Source organism: Sminthopsis crassicaudata, chromosome 5 (genome assembly GCF_048593235.1).
Source record: "Sminthopsis crassicaudata isolate SCR6 chromosome 5, ASM4859323v1, whole genome shotgun sequence".
Lineage (NCBI taxonomy): Eukaryota > Metazoa > Chordata > Mammalia > Dasyuromorphia > Dasyuridae > Sminthopsis > Sminthopsis crassicaudata.
In genome coordinates, this window is record NC_133621.1 from 200,047,430 (window position 1) to 200,075,152 (window position 27,723).

At 35.8% G+C, this 27,723-nt stretch overlaps 1 protein-coding gene across 2 annotated transcripts; it reads right to left on the reverse strand.

Moving 5' to 3' along the window:
• Positions 1 to 14,561: 14,561 nt before the first annotated feature.
• Positions 14,562 to 27,080, reverse strand: MMGT1 (membrane magnesium transporter 1). Of its 2 annotated transcripts, none has more exons than XM_074269423.1 (2): positions 25,790 to 27,080; positions 14,562 to 14,978 (listed from the first exon to the last, which is right to left on the reverse strand). In XM_074269423.1, the coding sequence occupies exon 1, from the start codon at positions 26,942 to 26,944 to the stop codon at positions 26,549 to 26,551; it is 396 nt and encodes a 131-aa protein (XP_074125524.1). In that variant the 5' UTR covers positions 26,945 to 27,080; the 3' UTR covers positions 14,562 to 14,978; positions 25,790 to 26,548. The 2 variants fall into 2 exon arrangements, with proteins under 2 accessions (XP_074125524.1, XP_074125523.1); XM_074269422.1 differs by having other exon boundaries at positions 14,562 to 14,981; positions 25,790 to 27,044.
• Between the last annotated feature and the right edge of the window lie 643 nt (positions 27,081 to 27,723).

The following is a 27,723-nucleotide window of genomic DNA, read 5'->3' on the forward strand; positions in this document are numbered from 1 at the left end:
CTACTTTGTCCTTAATAGCCCAATCACCCAGATTTCTTCCTGATCTAAAATAAGCAATGCTTTCTTCCCTGTAAAATTTGTAAACCTTAAATAAAATATACACACAAATTAGCATTTCTGATAGACAACAGGATTTTAAAGTAGATAAATAAGATCTAAATGAAAAAGAACCGAAAAGGATAAAAATAAAAACAGATAAAGATGTGACCTCATCTAGCTAATGAGAAGTTGGAAAAGTATTCTGCTTCTATAATACACCAGTCTAGGTTCACCAGTCCAACTCTTAATGGTACTGGCAGATTGAATCCACAGAGGGGTAGTTGCTATTGCTTTCGAGGTTCTAGGAATAATCCTATAGTTGTCTAACTTCTAATTCCAGTTCAAGAGCCCCCACCAGTATGCTACCTCTTACCAATCTCCAAGTTGACTTAGTTTCTTTAATAAAGATATTTACTCAAATGGCATAGCAAAAACAATAGTGATAAGTTTTTCCCCCAACACCAAAGGTATACACACATGCATGCATGTATATTTATGTGTACATGTAGGTGTGTATGTATATGTATAGTTCATGGAGAAGAAAAATAAAAACAAATTTTACACATAATGATAGTAAGTCATGGATACATGGAGAGTACATATGATCAAGATAACTCACAACCTTGGAACTACAGGCCCTCTCCTCAGGTCAGAATGATGTTCTTTGTTATCCATGACAGATAAATTGCCCAGCTCTGCTTACAGATATAGGATATGGCCTTCTGTATGGGAGTTTGTAGGCCATATCTGCCAGGAGGCAGTAATGGGCAGATTGTGCTGCCTGTTGTTCAGGCAGGCAGGACTACAAGGCTGTTTGGTCTTTGGGCTCTCCTCAGGGCATCTCTGCCCAATGAGTTAATCTGATGGACCCCAACGGCAGACTGTTTGATGGGCAGCTGCACTGTTTTACCTTGGCTTGGTTAAGTGTTCTTTAGCTGGAATGCTAGAGTAATCTTTCATCTAGGACAATGATCTAGGACTGAGAGTCTAGAATGGCAGAAACATCTTTCCTTTTACTCAGCTCTGATTTATTTTTGGTCACATCCTAGCAAGAGATAGGAAAGATTAGAATTCTCCTATTTGATAACCCTTTCTGGTTCAGTAAAGCATTCCATCTTACTTTAATTTAATCAATTCAATAAGTTCCAGCTCCCATATTCCTTTGGAAAAATATGTAGATAAGTGGCAAGAAATCAAAATATATGTATGCAGTCCCTGTCCTAGGACAAAATTCACTGTCTTTCCAGCTTATTTATAGGCAATTGAGCGATTTGAGGATGTCTCTCTTGTATGAGAATAACTTTATTTTTGCCCTCTAAAGTTAATGTCCTTTACGATTTATTGTTATCTCACCAGAATACTCTTTACATCCTCCTCTCCGTGAAAAACTTAAGTCCTTGAAAAATTACTTGAAAAAAGCTAGAGTGTACTAGACATTAGAGTTTCCATGATATAGTTAACAAGTTTCACTATAAAGCAAGCATGACATTCACAGGATATATTCATACATCATACATTACAGAACTATACAAAATAACCAAATGTATAGATACTTATAGCAAAAGTATATGGCAGAGGAGGATATATCAGAAGTATATGGATTGTAATAAATCTTTTTTTGCTTTTGCTTAAAAAAAAAAAAAAAAAAAAAAAAGAACTATATACCTAATATTGCCTACCAGCTCCATCTGTATTAAAACTTTAGTGGCTTACAAAACATATATTACAAATAATTTATCAATAAATTTCATCTAGCTATATAAATAACCAGTCAGTCAATAAACATTTATTAAATGCCTGCAATGTGCTAGCACAGTGACTATGCTAAGAGCTGTTTTCTTGTTTTTGTTCATGCTTCATGAATATGTCTCTTCTCCATAGTACGGGTCCTTATGCTAAGCCTCCTGTACTTAGAGAGCAAACTATCAATCTCACACTCATTTTGGATTTCTTTGGATCTCTCCATCATGTCTTCCTTCCCCAGAAAACTCAGGCAAAACTGAATCTGCCCCGGAGTCACAACTCATCAGTATCCTCAGCCCCAATCTGGACCCTCTCTTTGGAAGATATTTAAAGAAGGAGCATAGCAGTTTTCTCCCCATTTTCCACCACCTATGTAACTTTTGAACTTCTTTGGATATAGCCCTTATATCTCCCCACTTATGTTTCCGTTTCCTTTTATACATTGTCTTCTCCCATTAGATTGCAAGCTCCTTGAGAGCAGGGACTATTTTTGTTTTTATTTGTATTTGTATCAATAGAACAGAGATTGCTTCAAATAGACCTATTTTTGAGTTTGCAAATGGTCAAGCTGACTACTATGGCCTTCAGTATCTAAGGTATCATCAAATAGGGTTTACCTCTGGATTTGCTCTCCCTCATCAAATGAAGAGAGTTCAGTGTTCGGGAGATTAATCAATTAATACTTGATTAAGTATTATTGGGCCAGTCTATAATAGGGGTACTATTTCTCCTCACCACAGGGCTTAAGACTTGATGTATGAGTAATAGAAAGCCAAAGATATTTTTGTTGTAATTCTCAGAATGCCAAAGCAGACTGAGCCAACTCTCCTTAAGACTAGTGCTTCTGTAGCAGTGGGAAAACCCATGATTGAGAGCTACCCATAGATTCTCTCTAGTGCCCTTGCCTCCTTTAGCATATTTACCAGTAACAAAAGGGTAACTGCTCCTCTTACAAAGGTGGTCAGGAACTCAAACTTAAATCCAATACAATGCAGCTTCCTTAAGAACAAGGATCATACCATGGTTTTTTTTTTTTTTGTTGTTGTTGTTATCTTCAACCCATAATATGTCTTTCTGTTTTCTGTCTTCTACATAGCAGGTTCTTAATGGTAAGCAACTAATACACAATTATAATTAATCAGTAAATGCTGATGTTGTCCCCACACGTGCTCTGGGAGCAACTTCTATTGGAGCAGTCTGGCTATAATAAATCCACAAATATTCCTTAAGCACTTATGTTTCAGACACAGTTAAGTCCTTTTAAACAAACAAACAAACAAAAAGCAAAAATATGGCCTCTGCCTTCAAGGAATTCACATTCCAATGGAATTAGTATATATATATATCCATACATACATATATGACATATATGCATACACACATACATAATGAGTTTTTTATATTTGTGTGTGTATATTGTCAAGTTGTTTCAGTCGTGACTCCTTTTAGGGTTTTTTGGCAAAGATTCTGGAGTGTTTTGACATTTCCTTCTCCAGATCAGTTTACAGATGAGGAAATGGAACAATCAGGCTTATGTGACTTGCTCAGAGTCACACATCTAGTATCTGAGATTAGCTCTGAATTCAGGTCTTCCTGACACTCAGCTACAGCCCACCTGCTGTGTGTGTGTATGTGTGTATGTGTGTGTGTGTGTGTGTGTGTGTGTGTGTGTGTGTGTGTCCTAGATGTGGTATTCTTATAGTGTAAATCGAAGGTAACTTTTAAAGCAAAGCACTAGCACTGCAGGAGACTAAGAAAGACCTCCTGCAGAAGTTGGGATTTAAGCAAGCCATCTTGAAGGAAGCCAGAAAAGCCAGGAAACAGTATGTGAGAGGAGAGTATTTCAGACTTGAGAAACCCTAGAAGGTAAAGGGACAAAAAACTAGTACATATAACTTACAACTTTGCATTTGTTATTCTCTTGATTCCATTGTTTGGAGTCGCTATCTCCCTTTCCCTATTATACTTATTCTTGTACTCTTAAAAAAATTATAAATTTGATAAATATCAACACCTAGGTATACTTTCATACACAAAGAAAGAAGAGATTTATAGATGAAATTTTAAATGTCTAATATATATAGCTTTGTTATTTTAAAAGTAAAATTTAAATTTAGCATGGTAGTATCCACATTGTCACATTTATCTGTAAACCCTTCTGAATCTCTTTATTCTTTCTCCTACTATTTTTTACATATTTCATAGACACATTCCTTTTTCTGGCATCAAATTCACTTTATCACTCTTTCCTTCTTTTCTCTTCACTCCCACAACTCTTACCTCAAAAAAATAAAAGCCTTCTCTTCCCAAAATAAGTAGTCAAGCAAAACAACTTCACACATTAAGTAGAACACACAAATTCTTACTTCCAAAAGTGTTTCATTCTGCATCTGTCACCTTGCTTTAAAAACCTATGACACATGCTCCATTATCAGGGTTTAGAATCATGGCCTGTTCCTTCAAGTGATTTTCTTTTACAATGATACAGTCATTGCCTTTATCCCCAGGTTTCTCCTGGATTTTCTCTCCAATGTCACGGAAACCTCTCTGACCCAGAAGCTCACTCCAGCACTAGACTTCAAACATTGAAAGTATCTTTTGCCTCTTTACCTCCCATCTCCCATCCGTTGAATTAGCTGGTTTCTTCAAGAACCTTCATTTTAAAGAGGGGCAGTCCACCCATGTCTTCATTTCTCTCTATAACGTACTCCTGCCTTCTCCCACTCTTCTTTCTAGCTTCCTTTTATGTATTATCTTTTATCAGACTTCTCCTTGAAGATATGAAACTATCCTTTCTGCTTGCATTTGAATTCCCATATAGCATACACTGTTAAGCTATAGACTTAGCCTTTACCAGACATAAGGGCTTAATACATTTTTTTTTTTTTTAACTTCTATAAATCAGTTCATCCAAGTCTTCCCAAGTTGCTCTGAATCTGTCCCTTTAATCTTTTAATACATGAATATTTCATTACATTTATATAATAAAATTTCTTCAGCCCTTTCCTCAATGAGGAGCATCCACTTTATTTCCAGTTCTTGGCTAAAACAAATACTGCTCCTATAAAGACTTTTGTATATGCAGATCTTCTCATCTGTCTTTGACCTCTTTAAGGTATATGGCTGTATTATTGCTTGACCAAAGGGTGTGCACAATTTAGTGACTTTGGGGAAGTATTTCTGAGTTGTTTTTCCTGACTGTGATTCCTTGATGCTTGAACGTTTTCTTTCTGGCTACTTGAGGTATTTTTTCTTTGAGTTGGAAGCTCAGGATTTTAGTTATAAATATCCCTTGGGGTTTCCTTCAGGGAGTTAAAGAATTCTTTTGAGGTGATGAATGGGTTCTATTTTCACTCTCTTGTTTTAATAGATCTAGACAGTTTTGTCTTATGATTTCATGAAATATGATAGGCAGAGTTTTTGTTTGCTCATAGTTTTCAAGGAATCTGATGATTCTTTTGAGGGAAGATAATTTTTTTAATTTTAAACTTAAATTCAAAATGAGAAAAAATACTAAATACAGATGAGATCATAAAAGAATATTCGATATAAAAAGATAAATTTCCATTTCAAGAAAACCTGTTATAATAAATATTACACATTGTTTTCAAAGCTGCCCATTTTTCTTTATTTTCTTGTTGGTTTTCTTTTATTTTCTGTTGTGCATTTTTTACTTTGTTCCTCCCTCTTTTCCCCCAGCATCCTAAAGAAGGCTACAATTAAGTGTATGTTTACATACACACACACACACACACACACACACACACACACACATAAATAAACACACTTAATACACTCACAAACATAAGACCACACTATGCTTATTTCTTCCTATTATCCGTTTCTCTAAAGGAAGACAGAATCTTCCTTCATAAGTCCAAGTCCGTCCTTGATTTTTCTCGATTAACCAGCTCATCATTTCCTACATCACAGCAATATTCCAACCTAATCACATCCTATTTGAGATGTCTATGAAAGTTTTTTCTTCCAATTTTCTACATTTACTACATTTCTAGTCTTACTACATAGGTTTTGTTTAGAAAAGAAAAATTTAATTTAAAATAATTGAAATTATCCTTTTTATACTTCAACAATGTTCTCATCTTATAATATAGTTTAAAATCTTATACTCCCAAATCGATTTCCTTTACATCTTTTCCCCCCTGGTTTCTTTGATGTTCATTACTTTGTTTTTCCAAGTGAACTTTGTTATTATTTTTTCTAATTCAGCAAAAAAAAAATTAACTGTTTAGTAATGTGAGATGACAATGAATAAATAGATTTATCAGGTAAAATTGTCATTTTAAAAATTATATTGGCTTTACCTATCCATGAAAAACATATTATTTCAATTATTTAAATATGATTTTATTTATATAAAAAGTGTTTTATGTTTATATTCATATAGTTTCAGTGTCTGTTTTGGCAGTTATACACTGAGATTTTTATACTATCTAGATATTTTAAATGGTCTAAAACAATATTGAATAATATTATTGACACATTAAGTGTAAATTTTGTTTTTCAGTTTTAATTAAATCTATTTTAACTTTGTCTGAGATCATGATTACTATACCTGGTTGTTTTTTTTTTTTTGTTTTTTTTTAACATTCCAAATTCTACTCCTCTTTATTTTATTTTTGTTTGTATCTCTCATTTTTACAATGTTTTCTGAAAGCAACATATTGTTGAATTCAACTTTTTAATCTATCCATTTCTGTTTTATGGGTAAATTTGTCCCATCCATATTCTAAGCTACAATTATTAGTTGTGTATTTTTCTTCCTATTTTTCCTTCTCACCCTTTTTATACTATCCCTCCTCATTCCTCTGATTTCCTTTTACCCAGCACCTTGTTCTCCTGTTCCTAAACTAACCCAAGTCCTTTAAGAGTTTCTCACTTATGTTCTCTCTCCTCTCCATCTTTTTAACCTCTTATTTCTGAATTTAGAAGAAATTTCATAGCCTTCAAGATATATAGGCTATTTTCTCTTAAACCTTAAATTCTCCAAGGAGAATAAGGTTTCAGCACTACCCACCCTTCTCCACTAGTTTCTTCTATATCATTTTTCCCTTTTATGCCTCATTTGTATGAAATAATTACTCCTTTTTGATCTCTCCCTATACAGCTACCTTTGGTCATAAGTCCAATTATTTTGCTCAATAAAATATAGTATTCCCAGAGAGGCTTGGAGAGACTTACATCAACTGTTGCTGAGTGAAATGAGCAGAACCAGAAGATCACTGTACACTTCAACAACAATACTGTATGAGGATGTATTCTGATGGAAGTGGAAATCTTCAACATAAAGAAGATCCAACTCACTTCCAGTTGATCAATGATGGACAGAAATAACTACACCTAGAGAAGGAACACTGGGAAGTGAATGTAAATTGTTAGCACTACTGTCTATCTACCCAGGTTACTTATACCTTCGGAAGCTAATAATTAATGTGCAACAAGAAAATGGTATTTACACACATATATTGTATCTAGGTTATATTGTAACACATGTAAAATGTATGGGATTACCTGTCATCGGGGGGAGGGAGTGGAGGGAGGGAGGGGATAATTTGGAAAAATGAATTTAAAAAAAAAAAAAGAATTTCTTAATCATACATAAAGTTTTCAAATTCTCTGGGAAGAAAATATCTACTTCTAGAAAAATTTCAGAAATAAAATTTTGTAAAAGGAAATATGCTTTAAATAAATAAATAAAAATAATAATAAAATATAGTATTCCAAGACCTATGGTCCTTTAACATAGTAGCTTCTAGGTCTTGAGTAATCCTCATTGTATCTCCATGTTATTTAAATTATTTTTTTCTTGTTGTTTCCAGTATTTTCTCCTTAACCTGGGAGATTTTTAATTTTATATTCCTGTTAGTTTTTCTCCTGGGATCTCTTTTCTGATGGTAATCAGTGGTTTTTTTTTTTTTTTTTTTTTTTTTTTTTTTCTATTTCTACTTTGCCTTCTTATTCTAGAACTTCCTTGATAATTTCTTGTAATATTGTATCAAGATTCCTTTTTTTCCCATAATTTTCAGGTAGTTTGACTACTATTACATTATTTCTGCTCAATTTGTTCTCCAGATAACTTTTTTTTTTCTGATGAAGTGTTCTACATGCTCTTCTATTTTTTTTTTTCTTTCTTCTGATTTTAGCTTCCCTTTACCCAATTCTAATAATGTTCAAGGAATTCTTTTCTTCCTTAAATTTTTGATTATCTATTTCAGTTAATTGACTTTCTTTTCATAATTTTCTTGATTTTCTTGGATTGCTCTTTTTTCCCTCTATTCCTTGATCTCTCTTATTTGATTTTAAAATCCTGCTTAAATTCTTCCAAGAGTTCTTTTTGTGTTGGGGACCATTTTACATTTCTGGTTGAAAAAGGACTGGCATTTTTAAGCTTCATTATCTTCCTCTGAATATGAACCTAGATCTTCTCTATCCTCATAATGAGTACCTCCAATTAGGTTGGGTTTTTTTACTCCTATGCTTACTCATTTTTTTTTCTTTTGTTTTTAGTGTTATCAAGTCTAGTCCTGAGTTATGGGGAATGATGTTCCCAAAGTCAGGTTTCTTCTTACTGTTATTTTCTGTCTCAGGACCCCACTCCTAAGTCATAATGAGGGCACCCACTCACACCAGCTTGCAAACGACCTTGCTCCCGGCAGTCTGTCCTGTGACTGACAAACAGAGCTATTCTCTCTGCCCCAGAACTGAAGCCAAAGGTTCTGTTCTCCTGCAAGTTCCCCTGCCACTTGTTACTATGCTCACCAGATGTGGGGCAGCTCCTCCCCTCCATCAAGCTCAGGAAGAATCTGATCTGCACAACTGTAAGTGATTTCCCTCCACAGTAGAAGGTCCTTCAGTCTCTCCTACTCAATCATCAGGCACTCCTCCCCCTCCCCTTCACCCCCTGAACTGTTTGCTAGATGAAATCTCTAAGGCTACGCACAGACTCCAGTTTCTGGGATAAGAACTCATTATTTGACAAAAATTGCTGGGAAAACTGGAAAATAGTATGGCAGGAACTTGGCATTGACCAACATCTCAGACCCTCTCCTAAGATAAGGTCAAAATGGGTTCATGATTTAGGCATAATAAGCAAATTAAAACAAGGAATAGTTTACCTTAGTAAATATGGGAAAATGTTGTAGTTCTTTTTGTGGTGGCAAGGAATTGGAAACAGAATGAATGCCCATCAGTTGGGGAATGGTTGAATAAGTTGTGATATATGATTGTACCATTGTTTTATAAGAAATGATGAACAGGACGATTTCAGAAAAGCCTGGACTTACATGAACTGAGTGAAATGAGCAGAACCAGGGGACAGGTTGCAAATTTGAAATTACAAAGCATACTATTTTTTCTTTTTTTTTTTTTTTTCTTTCTTGTGGGTTTTTCCTTTTTTCTTTTACAACATGACTAATACAGAAATATGTTTAAAAGATTAAGTCTGAGGCAGCCTCTCAACTCAGCTGTCCCCAGGGCTTATTGTTGGTTGATTCTGCAGAATCAGCTTGAAGACTAAACCTCTCCCTATTACTACCAGATTGGGTCTTTCTTGGGGTCTTCTCAAATAGTCTTAAGACAACTGTTTTATCCTGTGTTTATTTCCTGTGAGATGACAGTCTATCTTTTTATATAGGGTATTTGGAGAATCTAAAGTTTTCTGACCTGGTCTCTCATCTTCCCAGAATCCTCTCCAAGTTTGATGATTCTTAATCTTTTCTTGACTTTTTACCACATCCGTTTTGTTTGAGTTCTTTATAGTGAATACCTTACATGTTTTTCTACTGTTTCAATCTTTTGACTGTCCTAATATTTCTTGTCTCATAAAATCTATAAGGTTCTATTTGTTCAATACTATTTATGGAGTCCACTATTTAAGTTTTTACTCTTTACTTTCCTTCTAAAAATTTCTTCAGAAGCTATCATTTCATTTTTTCTGATTTGGTTTCTTTCACATAGTCTTGGCATTTTTGTCATGTAAGCATTTTTTACACGAGTTTCTCTACCTGTAATTATTATGGAGTTACTTTCTCCATATTTAACTCTTGGAATTTTCTTAACCCGTAGTATTTCTTCACTGCACTTGGAAGTTTACTCATGTTCACTCATTTCTACAAGTCTTATTTCCCAAACTAACACTTTTTTGCCAAGGTCAGGCTCTACATGCTGCCATTGTATTTTTGAAAAGGAACAGTTGAATTAACTCCGGACTTCTGTTTTGTGGTGGCCTGATATAAGTAAAGGTCTTTGCTTGTATTGCTTTCTTTGTGCATAATAACCATCTCCCCATTAATCTTTATTCTCTTTGCTGCTGACACTACAGAGCCTTGGGCTTCTGGCCCTCTTTGGATCTTTGATTTGCATCTAAAGGAAGGCAACAGAAACCTGAAGGATTGCTTCCTGTTTCTATCCCTTGCTTGTCCCTAGGAAAGGACTCAGAACCTGGAATCTTTGTTTCTTCCTTGACTCTTCTGCATAAAGCCAGAGGGAGCCTTTAGCCTCCTAGTTCTCCCTGCACTAACCAAAAGCATCATTTTTGGATCAATTTCTTTATCCATCCATGTGTGCATTTCTATTATTTCTATAAAATGTTGCTGCCTTTTAGACAAAATTGGTGTGCCTTCACCTCACTGTTAAAATAATTTCCAAATTTTATTAAGATTGTTAGTGGCCTGATGGATAGTTTTGAAACTAGAAAGACTTGGGGAGTCAAGTTCTGCATCAGAAAATGTACTGTGTAATGCTGGTCAAATCAACTCTGTATTTTGAACAATTTCTTAGGATTGTAAGTTGTAGAACAGGTACCTATTAGCACTGAAAGTAGAGGGAATTTCCTCAGCACAATTCCTTAGACTCATGGAATTGCACATCAGATTGTCAAGAGATAAAAAATAAAATAAAATAAGTGGAAATGATGTTGAAGGGACATGGAAAAACTGGTACACTGGAATACTAATGGTAGAGTTATGAACAAGTTCAATCTTTCTGGTTTGGAATTTTATACAAAAAGTTAAAATTCTGCTTGCCCTGGGGCAACTAGGTGGCGCAGTGGATAGAGCACCAGCCTTGAATTCAGGAGGACCGGAGTTCAAATCTGGTCTAGACACAACACTTAACTGTGTGACCCTGGGCAAGTCACTTAACCCCAGCCTCAGGGGGAAAAAAAAATTGTGCTTGCCCTTTGATCCAGCTATATACTCCAAAGAGATCAAAGAAAGAAGAAAAGATCCCATATGTACAAAAATATTTATAGCAGATCTTTCTGTAGTTATGAAATTGCAAAGTAAAGCCCCATCAATTGGGAAATGGCTAAACAAATTGTGCTTTAAAAATATGATGGAATAAACTACTAAAAGAAATGAGGAATTCAGAATCTAATACATAATGTGCAACAAGAAAATGGTATTTGCACACATATATTATATCTAGGTTATATTGTAACATATGTAAAATGTATGGGATTGCCTGTCATCAAGGGGAGGGAGAAGAGGGAGGGAGGGGATAATTTGGAAAAATATATACAAGGGATAATATTATTTAAAAAAATTACTCATGCATATATACTGTGAAAAAAGTTATAAATAATAAAAAAAAAGAAATGAGGAAATACATGATTTCAAAAAGAAATAGAAAAACTTGTATGAACTGATGCAGTATGAAGTTTGTAGAAATAGACTAATTTATACTATAACATCAATATTGTAGAAATGAACAATTTTTAAGACTTATACAAACTGATGAAAAAATTATTAGAATCAAGAAAATAATTTATACAATACAAAGAACACTGGAAAAAACAACTTCAAATATCCTAAGAGTTCTGATCAGTGAATGAAATGGCCATTTATGCTTCCAGAGACCTAATGATGAAAATATGTTCGCTACTTCCTACCAGGAAAGTGATAGACTCAAGTGTGCAGAATGAGACATATTTTTTGGACACAGTCAATGAATAAATTTGTTCTGCTTGACTATGCATTTCTTACAAGGATTTTTTTTTCTTTTTTCAATGAGGATGGGGAGAGAGATAAAATAGATTTCTATTACATTTTTTGAAATATAAAATATAACAGTTTCAGTGCTTAGATAGGCACCTGTGAAATAATCACCCTATCCAATAGGATAGTTAATACATTTTTTAAGTCCACAGAGGGAAAGACAAATATTACACTTTTATCATTTATAATCTCTTTTTCATCTCTATCACTTCAATTACAATGGGAAAACCATAATTAAGAAACTGCTCCTTAAAGCCCACTGAGGAAGAGAGGCTGAAAAGAAAGGAGCCTAAAAAATATTGGAAGTTTTAAGAGAAATTTTGTTTCATCTCTGATGCTAACAAGATCTAGATTCAGATCTCTTAGAGGGATACCAGGTATACTCATTGTCCAGAACCCTCTCCCTATACACTGATGTACCAAGGGCTGACTCTATTCTCCCACTGCAGCTCAAGCAGGCCGCAGTCAATATGTAATTGGCTTCAAGCCAGTTTACCAGTTACCCTGGAACCACCCTTCTCAGAATCTTGTGTAATTCTAAACTGAATTGAAGGGTTTATTGGAATTTCCCTTTAGTTTTATTGGTCATTTATTTCTTCTAGCGACTTTTAAAATACTTGATGGAAGTGTTTGCTGAGACTGGTTATGATCTTTCCCATGACCAACCATCTTAATTAAAAATCCTCATCCAGGACTTTTTCCTTTCCCCCATCCTTTCCTCCCCCATAACAAATCACTTACCAAGTTTTATTGATTTTACCTCCATGAACTCTCTAATATTCATACTTTTCACTAATGCTCACTTCTGATACTGTCTCAATTCAAAATACTAGCCTGGTATACCTAAATTTCTAGAAGATTCACGGTATACTCTCTTGTGTCTGCAGCATGTATGTATTAATTTTGCTCACAGTTGTAGCAAAGCACAATACTGCTTCTTTCACTATTATGTTGCTGTTCTTGAACTGGGCTTTTATCAACTTTTTAAGTCAAACTTCCTTGTTCTCTGAAAAGAATAATTAAAAAAAGGTTCTGTAATTGGCAAGCCAAGTCCATACTGCAACTGAAGGTCAACTAACACTTGTCAACTAACAATGACCCACTTGCCTGGAGTCCTATAGGGCCACTTTTTGTTGTCTTAGAAATCTTTGTCTATGTGGTCTTTCTCTACTTCCCAAATTGAATGAATCAGTTATGAGTAGCTGGGGGGTGAGGTGGGGAATATTTTCTGTTGCTCATGCAGTTTTAGGTACACCAAGAACGTGATGTGATAAAATAGTACCCTGGAGCACTTAATTAATTAATCAATCAATCAATCAACAAGCATTTATTAAGCTATTACTATGTGTCAGGCACTGTACTAAGCAACTAGGGATACAAAGAAAAAATAAAACCAATCTGCCTTCAGGAGCTTACATTCTAATGGGAAACACAACATGTAAATAAATAAGTACATACAAGGTATCTACAGAGTAGATAGGAGGTTATCTTAGAGGGGAAGCCATTCCTTAAGGCATAAATAAAAAAGTTAGCTAAATATGGTCAATGTGCTCCCACAAACACTAAACACTTGACCATGAACCTCTGTGGCAACTTCTTCAACCTAAGGAAAAAAATCAGAGGCTGTTTGCTACTAACACTACCATACTGGCTATCTAGTGTCCATAATCACCAAGCAGGCAGTACATCTTCAATTCACATACAATACTGAGTGAATCACCAGAGCTAACAATCACCTAAATTTCTTTCTACCAATCCCCTGTTAAACGTGTATAATTTCCAAGTATTCTAGGTAAGCATTAAAGGTTTTCTCTCCAAGTAATCAGAATGTCCTTCACTTTATCAGTCCTCACTTAGCTGAACTTCTTGAAATTCAATCTGTCCTACTTTCTGAGTTGATGTTCATTTTGATAGAGAATCACTGCCCAAAGAGAAGGTCGATGGACCTGGGAGCACTAAAAGTTTATGAGAGTCCCTCTTTTCAGCAGGCTTTTACATCAACTTTAATCCATCCTCCTCTCATCATGAAAGCTTTAAGAAAAGTAGTCAGCACTTAGTCAGCAATGAATGATTTAATAACTGATTCCCTAATTCCCCTTTGTCTATTGTCTTCTTGGAGATCTGGAAATGCACATTTAGCAAAGTACAAGAACTATGCTGTCTTCTTTCTGGGATGTTTTGCCCAGTACTTTCTCCCCTTTCCCCCACAACAAGTACATAAAGAATGTAAGATTTTTTTCCCGATATTCTCATCACCAAAGATGTGGGGTACCCTCCCCAAAATCAACTGTCACAAATGAGAGTTAAATCTCACCACTGAATATAAGCTTTCCAAAAACTGAATTACCTTGATGGTACTGTTGCTTCAGTAGAGTAAGCAATGACATTTCAACTCCTCATGCAATGTACTTGAACACTGAAAATTATATACCATCAAATCATGGTGCCTGGATTGCTAATAGACCTCAAAACTATAACAAAAATGCTGCCAAATTATAACTTAAGACATTAAAAAAAATAAATCCTTAATGCTTCTACTATAAACAACTTAAATAATGTAACTTATTGTTGCATGTCTACTAATGTACAAATGTATGCATCAGTTAGCCTAGTCAAAAAAAATTCAAGAAAAAAAAAAACACTTCACTGGATCCCTGCAGTGTCCTTAATTCCATCCAATACAATATGTAAACCCATACTTGTAAGGTTCTTGAGAAAAAAATTCCACAAATATATTCCCTACTAACAGACCAGACAGGAACATTTAAACTAAATAGCAAAGCATTTAATTGGAAAAGAAAAGCAAAGAAAATAAGGGAAAATAAAGTAGTAGAATCAATCTCAGCCCCACCCTTCATACACACAAAGTACACTATCTCCGATTTCCACTCTGGTGGGGAAGGGAATACAAATGGAACTCCAAGATGAGGAAGGTTGCATTATAGCTAGAACACGTCTCCAGGTTCTGTCTCCCAGCAAATAGCTGTGCTTCTGCTTTTCAGTTCCATATCTCAGTCTCCTCAGTGTGCTCCCAGAGTCCCCCATGCTGCTGCCATTCCATTCCACGTCAGCAGTTGCTCCATTTCCTCTGCACCACGTCACATGGAACAGGGCCTTCTCCTCTGCCAAGCTGCCACCGCCATCTATTAGGGCTGTCGTTTTCTGCTTCAGCTGTTTATTCTACTGAGTGGAGGGAGACAGGAAATAGTGAGATTACTGCTATCAACAGCCCTCAAGACTGAACAATTTTCAACTCTTTGTTCCTCAGGCCCGGCAGATGAACGCAAGAGCCCCAGGTGGCTCAGCAAGCCTTGTCTCCCTCCCTTCACACCCTCTTCCCAACAAAGGTCTCTAGCCCTCATTCCAAGAGGAGTGGGATGAGGGAATTCTTTCCAACTCCTCCCATGCCCCACAGCTAATACCCAGCTCAGGCAAACTGTACCGATGTGTTCTTTCATAAGTCCCAAGGAAGATGGAGCCAGCACTCCTGCCACCTACATAAAAGTCCCTGTCACTCTTACATGTGTTTTTCATCTACTTGTTTTGCCAGTGAAGATGTTAAGAATATTTTTCAAATTATTATAATTTTTTTTTGTATCTAGTTCTGTGATTTAACTGGTAGAGAACTCATGGTTTGTAAACATCATTCGCCAATGCAGGTCAATAACTCTTTTGTAACTTACAGGCTCAGAGGACTACTTAGGGCTGAAGTAAAATGACTGACCCCACCATCACATTACTAGTAAGAGCAGGACAGAAGTCATCCTGATTCCAAGACTAGCCTTCTATTCAATATACTGCAGCATATCTCTAAGTATGTCTTTGTTTTATTCCTTGATGTCAAGTGGAGCATTATAAAAAGCTATCTCCACGGTGACATGCCATAGATGCCAACAGAGAATCTAATTATTAAAATAATTTTAATACATGTACGGAAAACACATTTTAAAATAACCTTTATTACTGTACTGATTTGCTAATTCAAATATTTTGAGTTTTAAAGCAACAAAAACAAAAAAGGCAGTATACAGTTCAGCTAGAATGCATAAAATGATATGCTGTAAAGAAAATCATTTTTAAAAGCCTACATGCTTTTTGTTTATGCTGTCATAAAAGAAACATCTTATCTGTACATGCCATACTCAAAGACTTTAGAGATGAGAAAGTAATCACTTATTAAATCATTTACTACTTAAGTGCTAACTAATTAAAGCTTTCATGATGAGAGAAGGATGGATTGAAGTTGATGTAAAAGCTTGCTAAAGCTCTAGAGGGACTCTCACAAACTTTCAGTACTCCAGGGCCATCGACCTTCTCTTTGGGCAGTGATTCCCCATCAAAATGAACATCAATTCAGCAAGTAGGACAGATTGAATTTCAAGAGGTTCAGCTAAGTGAAGTCTGATAAAGAGAAGGACTTTCTGATTACTTGGAGAGAAAACCTTTAGTGCTTACCTAGAATACATGGAAATTATACACCTTTAACAGAAGATTGATAGAAACATGTAGGTGATTGTTAGCTCTGGTGATTCAATCAGTATTATATGTGAATTGAATGATGAGAAAGTAAGAATAAAGATTGGCAGTAGTGATACTATTCTGCAAACTTGTTTTGGACAAAAGGGGTGAACAAACACATTCTTTTTTACCCTTGAAACTTTCTTCTCTGAGATATCTTGAAAATATATCCCCCTAAGTGCCTTTACAATGGTTATGAGCTGCTACAATTACTGTTTTATGCACATATTTCATCATATTCAGTCATTCTTCATCTTCTTAAGCACAACTGTCATGGTTTTACATATTATACCAGGTATTGAAGTGTTCAAAGTAATAAGTGTATTAATAGTTCATTGATGAAAACAACACCAAATAAACAGTTTCATTTCATGTAGTGGTGGTCCTCCTGGTTTCATCTATACAATATAAATTAATTAGCTAAATTTCATGCTAAGCTCTATTATAGACTTTTTTTTCTTTTCCCTGTAATATTTTACAAATGAATCCATATGGTACTTGTATTTTTGTACTCTAAATTTTAGATGCATATACTTGAGTTTGACAAAGAGATTAAATGTTTGCCATTTCTGGACTTTCTTGACCAACTTATTGTAACAATCATTTTGCAAAAGTTACATACATCTATGAAAAATATAAATTTCTTTACTTTTAAAATTTCTTATTTTCAATAACAATAGCTTTTAAAAATATATTCAGAATGGAATTAATGAAATCACAAATAGCATTTTCTCATTTTTATATTTTCTTCTAATTTTTCATTTACTTCAACAATCAATGATTTGATTGTTCATAGACAGCTGACTAAAATGAATGGAACAGCTGTCATTTTCAGGGTTCCTATCTACTAAAACTGCATATTTGTTTTTCATATTTGTTTTTCATGATGATGATTAATATTCACCATGTCAAGAACTTTTAAGATTCTTTTCTTGAGAATGGTCATGGAATATTGATGGGTATGACAATTCTGACTAGTTTACATGCCTTTGACCACTTTCATTTCTTAACAAACCAACCGTCCCATGCTCACCTCTGCATTCCTATCAGGCATATCCTATCATGTCATGTTGGTTACAGTGGTGGACCCAAAATCAAGAAGACTTCATTTCAAATCCTGTCTTAGATATTTAATATCTGACCAAAGCCAAGTCAGCCTCAGTGGGTTTTTTTTTTTTTAATCTATAAAATAGGGACAACAATAATGACCACATTCCCAATATTGTTACATAAATCACTTTGAAAACCCTACAGTATTATATAAATATTAACTATTACTACTATCTACATATACACAATTTTGGAAGTAGTAAAATGTATAACTCAGTAAAATTTAGTGTCCAGCTTTTGAGGGGGGAAAGGCAGGTATGGGAATACATTGATACATCCATGAATCTTTAGACCTAGGTAGGAAGAGCTTTGGGCAATCAGGTTGTACATTAAAAAGAGTGCTGCACTTGAAGTCAGAAACACCCATCTTTGAAAGTTCAAATCTAGCCTTACTTAAATCCACACTTACCAGGTACGTGACCAGGGAGTCCTTAACCCTGTTTGCCTCAGTTATTCATCTATAATATAAACTGGAGAAGAAAATGGCAAGATGCTCTAGTATTTCTACCAAGAAAATCCTAAATGGGCTCACAAAGAGTTGGACACTACTAAAATATGACTGAACAACAATACAAAAAGAGCTGTTTCTGAGAGTTCAGGAAAGTAGGACAAGCTTCTTCTAGCCTTAGCCAGTTGTTTGGAAGTGAAGTGACCAGAAGTGATGGAGCTAGAAGGTCACAGAATAGAAACTCCTGCTTAGCTACATTTTGAGATCTAAAGGAACAAATTCTGGAAAGCTACAAAAGAGCAGTTCTCATCATTCTCTGATGCTATTAAGACTAAGGGTAGCTCAAAACATGAAGAGGGCACAAGTGACCTAAGACTTCAAATCACTCACACACACACACCCCCCAAAATCAATTGTATTCTGCTGCATCTAATGGCATGACATATAATGTTCTTGGTGTTTCCTAACTTGCCTTTGATCTAGGAGTCTGACCTTAGGAAAGAAAAGGAAGATGTGGGAAGGATAAGTAAAATGCCACTTAAGGTATCAATTTCAGAACTCATAAAATCACATGTTTGGAAATGGAAAGTACCTTAAAGGCCCATATAACACGTTAATCCCCATATTTTACATTTGAGGAAATGGATATCCAAATAATCTAAATATCTTGTCCAAAATCATCTAAGTAAATAAGAAATGGCATTTGAACCAAGTTCTTCTAACTCCTAAATAAATGATCTTTCCACTATACCATACTGCCTTCTCAAACTGGGTTCAATGAAAAGCAGTGAACACTTCTCGTTTGTAGGAGGTCCCCCCTCATCTGTTCCTCTGTAAAGGAAAATTTGAAAGAGATGACTTTTTAGTACCTTCCAGCTCTAAGTCTATAAGCCTACAAAAGAATGTTGAAGAATGCTTTGAAAAAACCCAAAGATGGAATTGAACATTTTGATTTTTAATAATCCCCTCTACATTCAAAAACTATCTCCAACCTTCTTTTACCTACCAATTTAAACTATGAAGATACAATACCTTTGCAACCCTCATTTAAATCATGAAGACACAGCATCTTTGCAACCTTCTCTTTGGAAGCCCCAAATGTCTCAAGCTTCCACAGATTTAGAGGGACTGCAGGGCATGCCAAGGTATTTGTTTCCCCAACCAAGGCCCTCAAACTATTTTTCTATCATAATACCACAAGATTATTTCATTCTTCAAAGTCCATGCAATTCAATGAAAGAATCTTTTCTCCAACTTTGTTGTCACCAATGACCTATAATTATTCCAAATATACCTCATTAACTTAAGCACTTACCTTATAGTTTTTCCCCTCTATTTTCACCCCAGTCATCATCCTCTGGAATTGAAATATTAATGTTGGCCACCTAGTCTAAACCCCTAATTACTCAACCTCATCAATTCTGATAACCTTCTCTCCACTTCCACTTTAGCAACACACCATAGTACTCATGATAGCATTTCCAAAATTCTTTATTCAATAATTTTATTCTCCAAACATAACCTCTTATTCTTTCATTTTCTCACTCTTTAACCTTCAATAAAGTCTTATTTATAGTGATCTCTAGTGTCCTATGCCTTTCCCATTCTCCCAATCTTAATCTCCCACTATAACTTTACTTGCTTCACAAAGCCCTAATCCCATCATCTTTCACTTTAATGTTTCACCACCATCATTTTAGAAACAGAAACTTTCTGCCATTCCCTATAATTCTGATAATCTTCAATTCTAGGCAATTTCCACCATCTCCTCTTTCCACTTTTGCTTTAAAATTGTTGAGCTTTATAAAAAATAAAATTAAATAAATATATAAAATTATATATATAAATATATTAAAAGATATATAAAATATAAAAAAATTTTAAAATTTAAAAAAAAGAATAAAAATACTAAGCAGATTTTACCCACAATTAAATTGTAGTTCACAACCACAGCTTTGAAATAGTATTCTATTAATTCGTGTTTTAAGTCTCCACAATTCTCTTAACTACCCTTTTTCATCAAGCTCACAAAACTCCATCCAACCACCTCACCATCATATACACCTATTTTCAGGAGTGGATAACAGTCTATTACAACCTATTAATGACCTTTTCTTTATCCTTGATCTCTGCAACTTTTAGCATGATCAATCACCCTTTTCTCCTCAATATTCTCTTCTCTCTAGATTTTCATGACATTACTGATCATTTTTACTCAGTCTTCTCTACTGGTTCTTCATTCAGGTTGTGCCCACTAACCATGGGTGTTTGCCAAGACTTAGTACAGGGCTCTCTTCTCCCCTATATATTCTTTAATTTGGTAAACTCATCATTGATTCAGTTATCATCCCTATGATGATTCCCAGCCCTAACCTCTTCCTTGATCTCCAGGCTCAAAATTCCAACTGCTTATTATATATCACAAAATGGATATCCAAAACTGAACTCATTCTTTCCCCATAAGACTTCCCCGCTTCACAATTTCCCTATTACTATCAAAAGGGGCCCCACCATGCTTCAAGTCAGTTAGAATCACAGCCAAGGTGTTATCCTCAACTATTCATTTATTCTTTCCTATAGTTAATCAATTACCAAGCCTACTTTCACACTATCCTTCTGCTCCCTCCTGCCCGTCAGCACCTTGGTGCAGGCCCTTACCACCTCATGCCTAGACTACTGTGACAGCTTGCTGGCTAACTCAGGTCTCTCCTCATTTAGCCAATCTTCTACTCAGCTGTCACACTCACCTTGCTAAAGCACAGACCAGCCCATGTCACACACTCACTCATATATACAGAGCCCACTCTCTAAGTTTCAATAGCTTCCTATCACCTCCAGATCAAACAAAATATTTTCTGGCACTCAAGGTCCTTAATAACTCTAAACCTTTTTACATCTTACTCTTTCCCATAGCACTGTAATCCGGTGACATTTATTTATCTCCTTGTTTTTCTTTGAACAAAACAATCCATTTCCCAATTCTGGGCATTTTTTTCCAGTTTCCCATGCCTAAATTCCTTCCTCATCTCTGCCTTCCTAGCTTCCCCAGCTAAAATTATATCTTCTATAAGAACGTTTTCCCAATCCATCTTCATTTGTCTTTCCTTTGTCCATTATCTCCAATATAACCCACATATTTTTCCTAAGAATCTCCCTCATTAAATTGTGAGCTCCTTGAGAGAAGAAACTAGGAATCTGAGTAAAGGGATTTGACTTTTCTTTCTAACCCCATCACTTACAACGTTTGGCATATAGCAGGCAATTAATATTTATAGACTATGACTTCACCAATGAGATTGATGCAAGTGAATGGCCTTAACTCTTCTAATAATAATAATTAACAAAACAGCAGTTCAAAGCTTGCAAATTATGTGTTAAGTCATTACCATTCCCACTATTTTTTGACCACCTCTGCTATTTTTTTTGGGGGGGGAGGAAGGCTGTGATTTCAAATATAGGTAGCAACTAGAGAGGAATTCCCTTTATCAATGCTGACTGGCATCTGTCCTAAACTTTAGTCTGACCAAGTTGCTTAGGACACCTGACAGTTTCAGTGTGATTTGCCTGGAATCACACAACCAGTAAGTGTAAGAAACAGGTTCTGATCCTAGGTCTTTACCCACTAGCAAAGTGCCTGTTACTCCCATTTCACTAAGGAGGATACTAAGATTGAGTGATTTGCCAAGAGTCAAACAGCTAATATATAATGTCAGTGGAATTCAAAGATAGACCTTCCACATCAAATCCTATCCAATGAGTTTGCTGCCTTATCACCATTCTTCACCCATCTCAGAGTAAAAGCCTTAATGCAAAATAAAAATAATCTATTTGTTGTTTCTGATATCATCTCTTCATGCTTCTTCTAGAATCTCTCTACTCTTATACTTACACTGTCTCTCTTATCCACTGGCTCCTTTCTTTCTTCCTGCAAATACACCAAAGTATTTCCCCAAGACTTAAAAATGTAGTCATGTTTTTAATTTTCTACTTTACCCAGTTTCCATCTCGTCTTTCTCCTCTTTTGACCATACTTCCTACAAAAGTAGTCTATGCCTGATGTCTACTACAAAAAAAAAAAAAGTAGTCTACACGTGATGATATAATTATATGATGTTCACCAACTATTTTTCTCAGTTTAATACTTTTTAAAGCCAATTGAAGAAAATCTTGTAAAAGTCACCAATGATTCTTAAAAGCCTTTTCTTTAAAAAAGGATAATGGTTCACCTCTTCCTTTTCCAAATTCCCAAGACTTCCCTTTCTATTCTACCCTTCTGTCCTTTTAGCTGAAGATCTCTCCTCATACTTTACCAAAAAATAGAAACCATTCCCTGTAACCACCCTATTCATCTTCTCTTCATCTCAAAATCCCTTATTCCTCAATCTTTTGTTCTCTACTGCAGTCTCTGAAGAGGTTTCCCTCCTCTTTGACAAGATCAATTCTTCCACACGTACCCTTGATTCATATCCTCCTGTCTTCTTAAGCAAATAGTAGTGTGCACAGTAGTGGGCCTGAAGTCATGACCTAAGTTTAAATTTGGCTCAGACATTTACTGGTTGTGTGATCCTAAGCAAGTTAAATTGTTTGCTTCAGTTTTCTCAGCTGTCAAATAGGAAAAATAGGACCTACCTCTGGGATTGTTGTGAAGATCAAATGAAACATTTTTTGCAAATAAATAAATAAACAAACAAACAAACAAACAAATAAATAAATAAAAGCTGTGGCACACAGCAGACACTACATAAGTGCTTCTTCCTTTCCCTTTCTCCTTTTAAAATCTCCAGGTTCTTTCTATCTACTATTTTCACATCAATTATTTATTTATTTATATATATATTTTTTTTTGCTGAGGCAATTGGGGTAAAGTGATTTGCCCCACACAGCTGTCAAGTGTTATGTCTGAGGCCAAGTTTGATCTTAGGTCTTCTTGACTTCAGGGCTGGTGCTCTATCCACTATACCACCTAGCTGCTCCTCTACCTACTATTTTCTTCCCTATCTCATCCTAAAAAAAAATACCTGGATTAGGTTCTGGCATCCCTTCAAGTTTTTACAGAGGATGCATGGAGTAATAGATAAACTTCTGTACTAGAGGGCAAGAAGATCTGTTCAAATCCTGCCCCAGACACTTAATAGTTGTGTGATGGAGCAAGTCAGATAATTTCTGTGCTTCAATTTCTTCATTAGTAAAATGAGGGAGCTCCACTGGATGGCATCTAAAGTCCCCCTCCAGTTCAAAGTCCAATTTTCTATAGAGTCCTCTTTTCCCTCTCTCAGCCAAATTCCTAGAAAAAGCCATTAATGCCTCTTCCTTCTACTTTTTACTTTCTTTTCAAAAGTTTTCAATATGATTTTATTATTTCAAAGTTAGGAATGATCTCTTTATTGCCAAAGCTACTGGCCTTTTCTTAGTCCTCATCTTCTGCAAGTTTTAACCTTGTTGACTATCCGCTTACTCCTTTCATGACACTATTTAGTATCTTGATTCTCCCCAGTCCCTTTTGTTCATCATTATTCATCCATTCCTATAGTTAGAGATCTGGTCATAGGTGATCTGTAGGTGTGTAGGCATACATCAAGATTTTATCCTGTTTTTAAATACACTCCTTAAGTGAAATCCCATTGGTAGATGACTCCCAAGATCTGTATTTCTAGCCCATCTTTTTCCTGATGGACAATTCCATGCATAACCAACACTTCCTGGATTCCAAATTAGATGTCCCATAGGCATCTCAAAGTCACTATGTCCAAAACAGAATTGTTTTCTCACTAAACCTCATCTGACCTTCCTGATTTCTGTGGAGGACACCTGAAATCTTCTAGGGATCACTTTAGCATCACACTCACCTGCTCCCTCCATATCTCTTATATCTACTTCTTTCTTAGCCATACCACCTTAATTTAGGCCCTCATCGTTTCTTGCCTATTTGATCTCCCTGCCTCAAGCTTCACCTACACTCTAATTCATCTTCAATACAGCTATCAAAGCAATTTTTCTAAAGCATTTCTGACCATATAATTTCCCTGCCCAATAAACTTCAGTGGCTCCCTATTGATAACAAAATCAAATGTAAACTCTACTATTTACAAAGAAAAACAATATTTACTCTGATAAACACAATGGAACCAATCACAGACACATTTACCTGAAGAAAGAGAGGTAATGAATATAGAGTTTGAAAGCATAGAAGCCTTTTCTGTTTTGAACATACTAATGCAGGAATTTCTTTTGCTTGACTATACATATTTGTAACTTGTTTTATTTTTCTTACTTTCTCAATGGATAGGGAAGGTAAAAGTGAGGGGAAGAGAATTTGGAACTGAAAATAAAATTTTAAATTTTAAAAACCCTATTGTTTGACTTTTAAGACCTTTTATAATTTGGCCTCAAGTATAGTCTCATTATCTATTATTACCCTTCCAACATTCTATGTATGATCTATTTAAATTGGCCTTCGTGCTTCCTCCCATAGAACACTTCATCTCTAAAACTCCATGGCTTTGCATAAAATGTCTCCTATACCTATAAAGTACACCTTCCTTACTTCCACCTTACAAAATCCCTTACTTCAGGATTTAACTCAAGCTCCAGCTTCTACAAGAAGCTTTTCCTCATTCCCTCCAATTATTGGTGGCTTCCCTTACTCTTATATTTACTCCATATATGCTTATATTTCTAAGTGTATCTCCTCTGATAAAATATAAGTTCCTTGAGAAAATATCACTTCATTATTTGTATCTGTATCTTAAGTTCCTAACTTTGCCTGGTTAATAGCAGGCATTTAATAAATAATTGTTGACTGAATACAAAACAATTTAGAAGTTTAAGACAGTCTTCAAATAAACATAAGGTTTTCAAGTTCAACAGTCTACCTTTCCTAAAAACTTGGTAAATCTAAATGGGCATAAGACCCATTATAAAGATAGCCCAAAATATATTAAGAGATAATCCATCATTTGAATGGGAAAAGAAACAATTCAAAATAATTAGAACACCTAAACATCAGACCCACTCTTAAAGCTATCAACAATCACTTATTTTTACTGCAATAATGGATTCCTATTATTTCTTTCTTATTTCTCACTATACACAATAGCAGAAACTGGCACCTTTGAGACCTAAAGCAAAGGGAAGAAATTAGTGACTCTTCTTCCTATCAAGTAACTACATAAAAATTAGCACCCAAGTACTCAATCTGAAAAACTTGTTTTCCACATTATTTTGATGTGATTATCACATTTCAGCCTCATATTTCAAATTTAAACTCATTTCATTGGTAGTATAACTAACTAGGTTGCAGCTGATTTGGTTCATATAAGATTAGACAGTTGTGCCAGCAGAAAACTTTCATTGATGTTGTCTCATTTGAAAAGTCGTATTTTTATTGCTGACTTCATGTTTAAATCTATAGTCTATCAAGAATCCAGTAATGACCCTATCCTACAAGGAACTAAAGTTTCCACTTAATAATTTTATTTGGATGTATAAAACACATTGAAAAAAATATTGTGGTAGAGAAAAGAGGCTGATGCAAAACTTAACAACTAGAGATCTAGTTTTGTCTCAAGAGAACATTTTATGATATGAAACAGAAACCAAGTTAAATCCACCTTCACCTTTATGTAAACTGAAGGTGAAAAATCTATCAGCCTATTATGAATCATAAGTTGTGCAATTGAAGTACAAATGTTAGTTCCAAATCCAAGGAATTAACATCGCAATTTTTTTTTAATTTTAATTTAGTAAATTAAAAAATAATATTAATTTAAAATTAAGAACAGGGGAAAACTGATTTCAGCTGAACTATGAAAAAGGAAGTTTAATTAAATGATGGTCTCTTTAAGGACTTATCAGCTACTACACATATTACACAATTAGTGAACATCTTTACAAAGAAGGAAAGCAGCACAAGTACCTTTAAGCAAGTTGCGCTTGTTAGATAAATTTCTGTTAGGGCAAATAATCTCTGCCAAAAAAGTGCCCAGTAAAATAGCATATTTGAATAAAGTTCCAGAGAGGTTAAAGAGTAACATGACAGTTATCTTCGATTGATGGAGGTGCAGCTTGGAGGTGAGAAAAGGGAGAACAAAGTCACTGATAAAACTGAAAGGAACTTTAAGTGTAGCCACTTTTGAAGGGTCAGGAAAAAAAACTCGAAGAGCCACCATCTTGGTTTCAAAGGACCACAGCGGTTAAGCAGTCACAGCACATTTAACCCTAAACACTGAAGACCGACAGCCTTTTCCAACCTTTTGATGCAAAATTCAGTAGTCCACACAGTATTTCCACACATACGCACAAAAAATCCTTAACATTGTCGTGTAGGCAAACCATAGGAAATAAATCGCTATAAAACACTCCCATTGTTCTTCGATGAAATTGTTCAAGTGTCTGACTTTTAGAAATGAGTTTGTTTTTTAACTGGAAAAAAAAAATCAACTGAAACAGTGTTTAAAGTATGAAAGGTCAGTCACGTTTCACAGCATAATTGTCGCAATAACTTAGATACTGCATTGCCAAGTCACAATTCAGCCATTTCATTAACAGTGTACAAACAAAGTCCTCGGTTATATTTAATAGTATAAAGTCTGCGGTAGATATTTTAAAAACTGGTGTATACCCCAAACTCCGATAGTATATCTCCGTTTTCCGGGCTACTGTAACAGGAATAACCCTAACGACGCAGAGGTTCAAGTTTCCGTAACTTCACAGTAGACCTCGACAACAAAGCGTCTTGGTTGGAAGAATACACCATGTCCGGGGAGCGGAACAACACTCTACCGCGATGATTAAACACATAAAAAGATGGGTGGTTCCTTAATGTGTCAAGTGTCTTATTTTTCAGTTCTGAAGTAGCATCCATGTCTTTAAACTCCCCTGCGAGGTGGACTATACCATAGCAGGTAACCGCAAAGGCCAGCAGCGTCTGGAGGACGATGTCGATGGGCAGATCCTCATCTTCCTTTTCTGTGAGGCGCATATAAGAACGGTGCTGCGCGGCAGAGAAGGCCGCGTGGGCCAGCGCGAACAGGCCCAGCCCCACCAGGCCTTTCCACAGAGAAGTCGCCATGATTCCCGACGAGCCGAGGAAACAGCTACGGCAACTACGGTGGGGACTGCGACGGCAACGCAGCTCCTCCTGCGCCCGCGGCTTGGGGCGCTCACGGCGCCGGCCGATGGCGTCACGGCCCTCGGCCAATGGAAAAAGAGGAAGGAGAGAGGGGCGAAGAAAGGGCGGAGGAAGGGGCAGGAAGGAGGAGGGTGCGGAGGAGGAAGGAAGGGAGCGGATGTCTGGGGGAAAGGACACGAGATTCTAAGGAGTTCTCGCGGGTTCCTGCGGACTCCGAGAGATAGAAAAAAAGCTCAATAGTCTTTTTTTCCCCCTTTTCCCCCTCCCCCTCCCCCACCTTCGTTCTGTTAGTCCTCTGCGGCACGTAAATTTGGAACCAAACTGAAGTCGTGGCTTCTGACGGCTATAGTCGGACGCGGTGGAAGGGGCGTTGGCTTGTGTGTCACGGGACCTGAATCCTCCCCCTCGCCGTGGTCTAATTTCGTCATCTTATGTGTAAAATAGCTAACGACGACGATGATCATAAATAATATCTGGCATTTATACAGCAGTTTGCTCGAGCTTCCTTGGCCCTGCTTCCTCTTCCCAGTCGTCTCCCCTGGCAACTTTATTCCCTCCTAAGGTTTCAAAAATTATCTCCATCAAAATGGCCCCCAAATGTTCTCTCTCTCCTTCTCTTCCCCTGTATGTATATATAGTGTATAAAATTTCAAAATGTTGTTTATATATGTCAAAATTAACTTAAAATATCGTGTATGTCAAAATACGGATATAATCTT

What these genes read in the sequence shown, in the direction of transcription:
- MMGT1 (XM_074269423.1), bottom strand. Translation starts at nt 26,944, where the DNA reads ATGGCGACTTCTCTGTGGAAAGGCCTGGTGGGGCTGGGCCTGTTCGCG.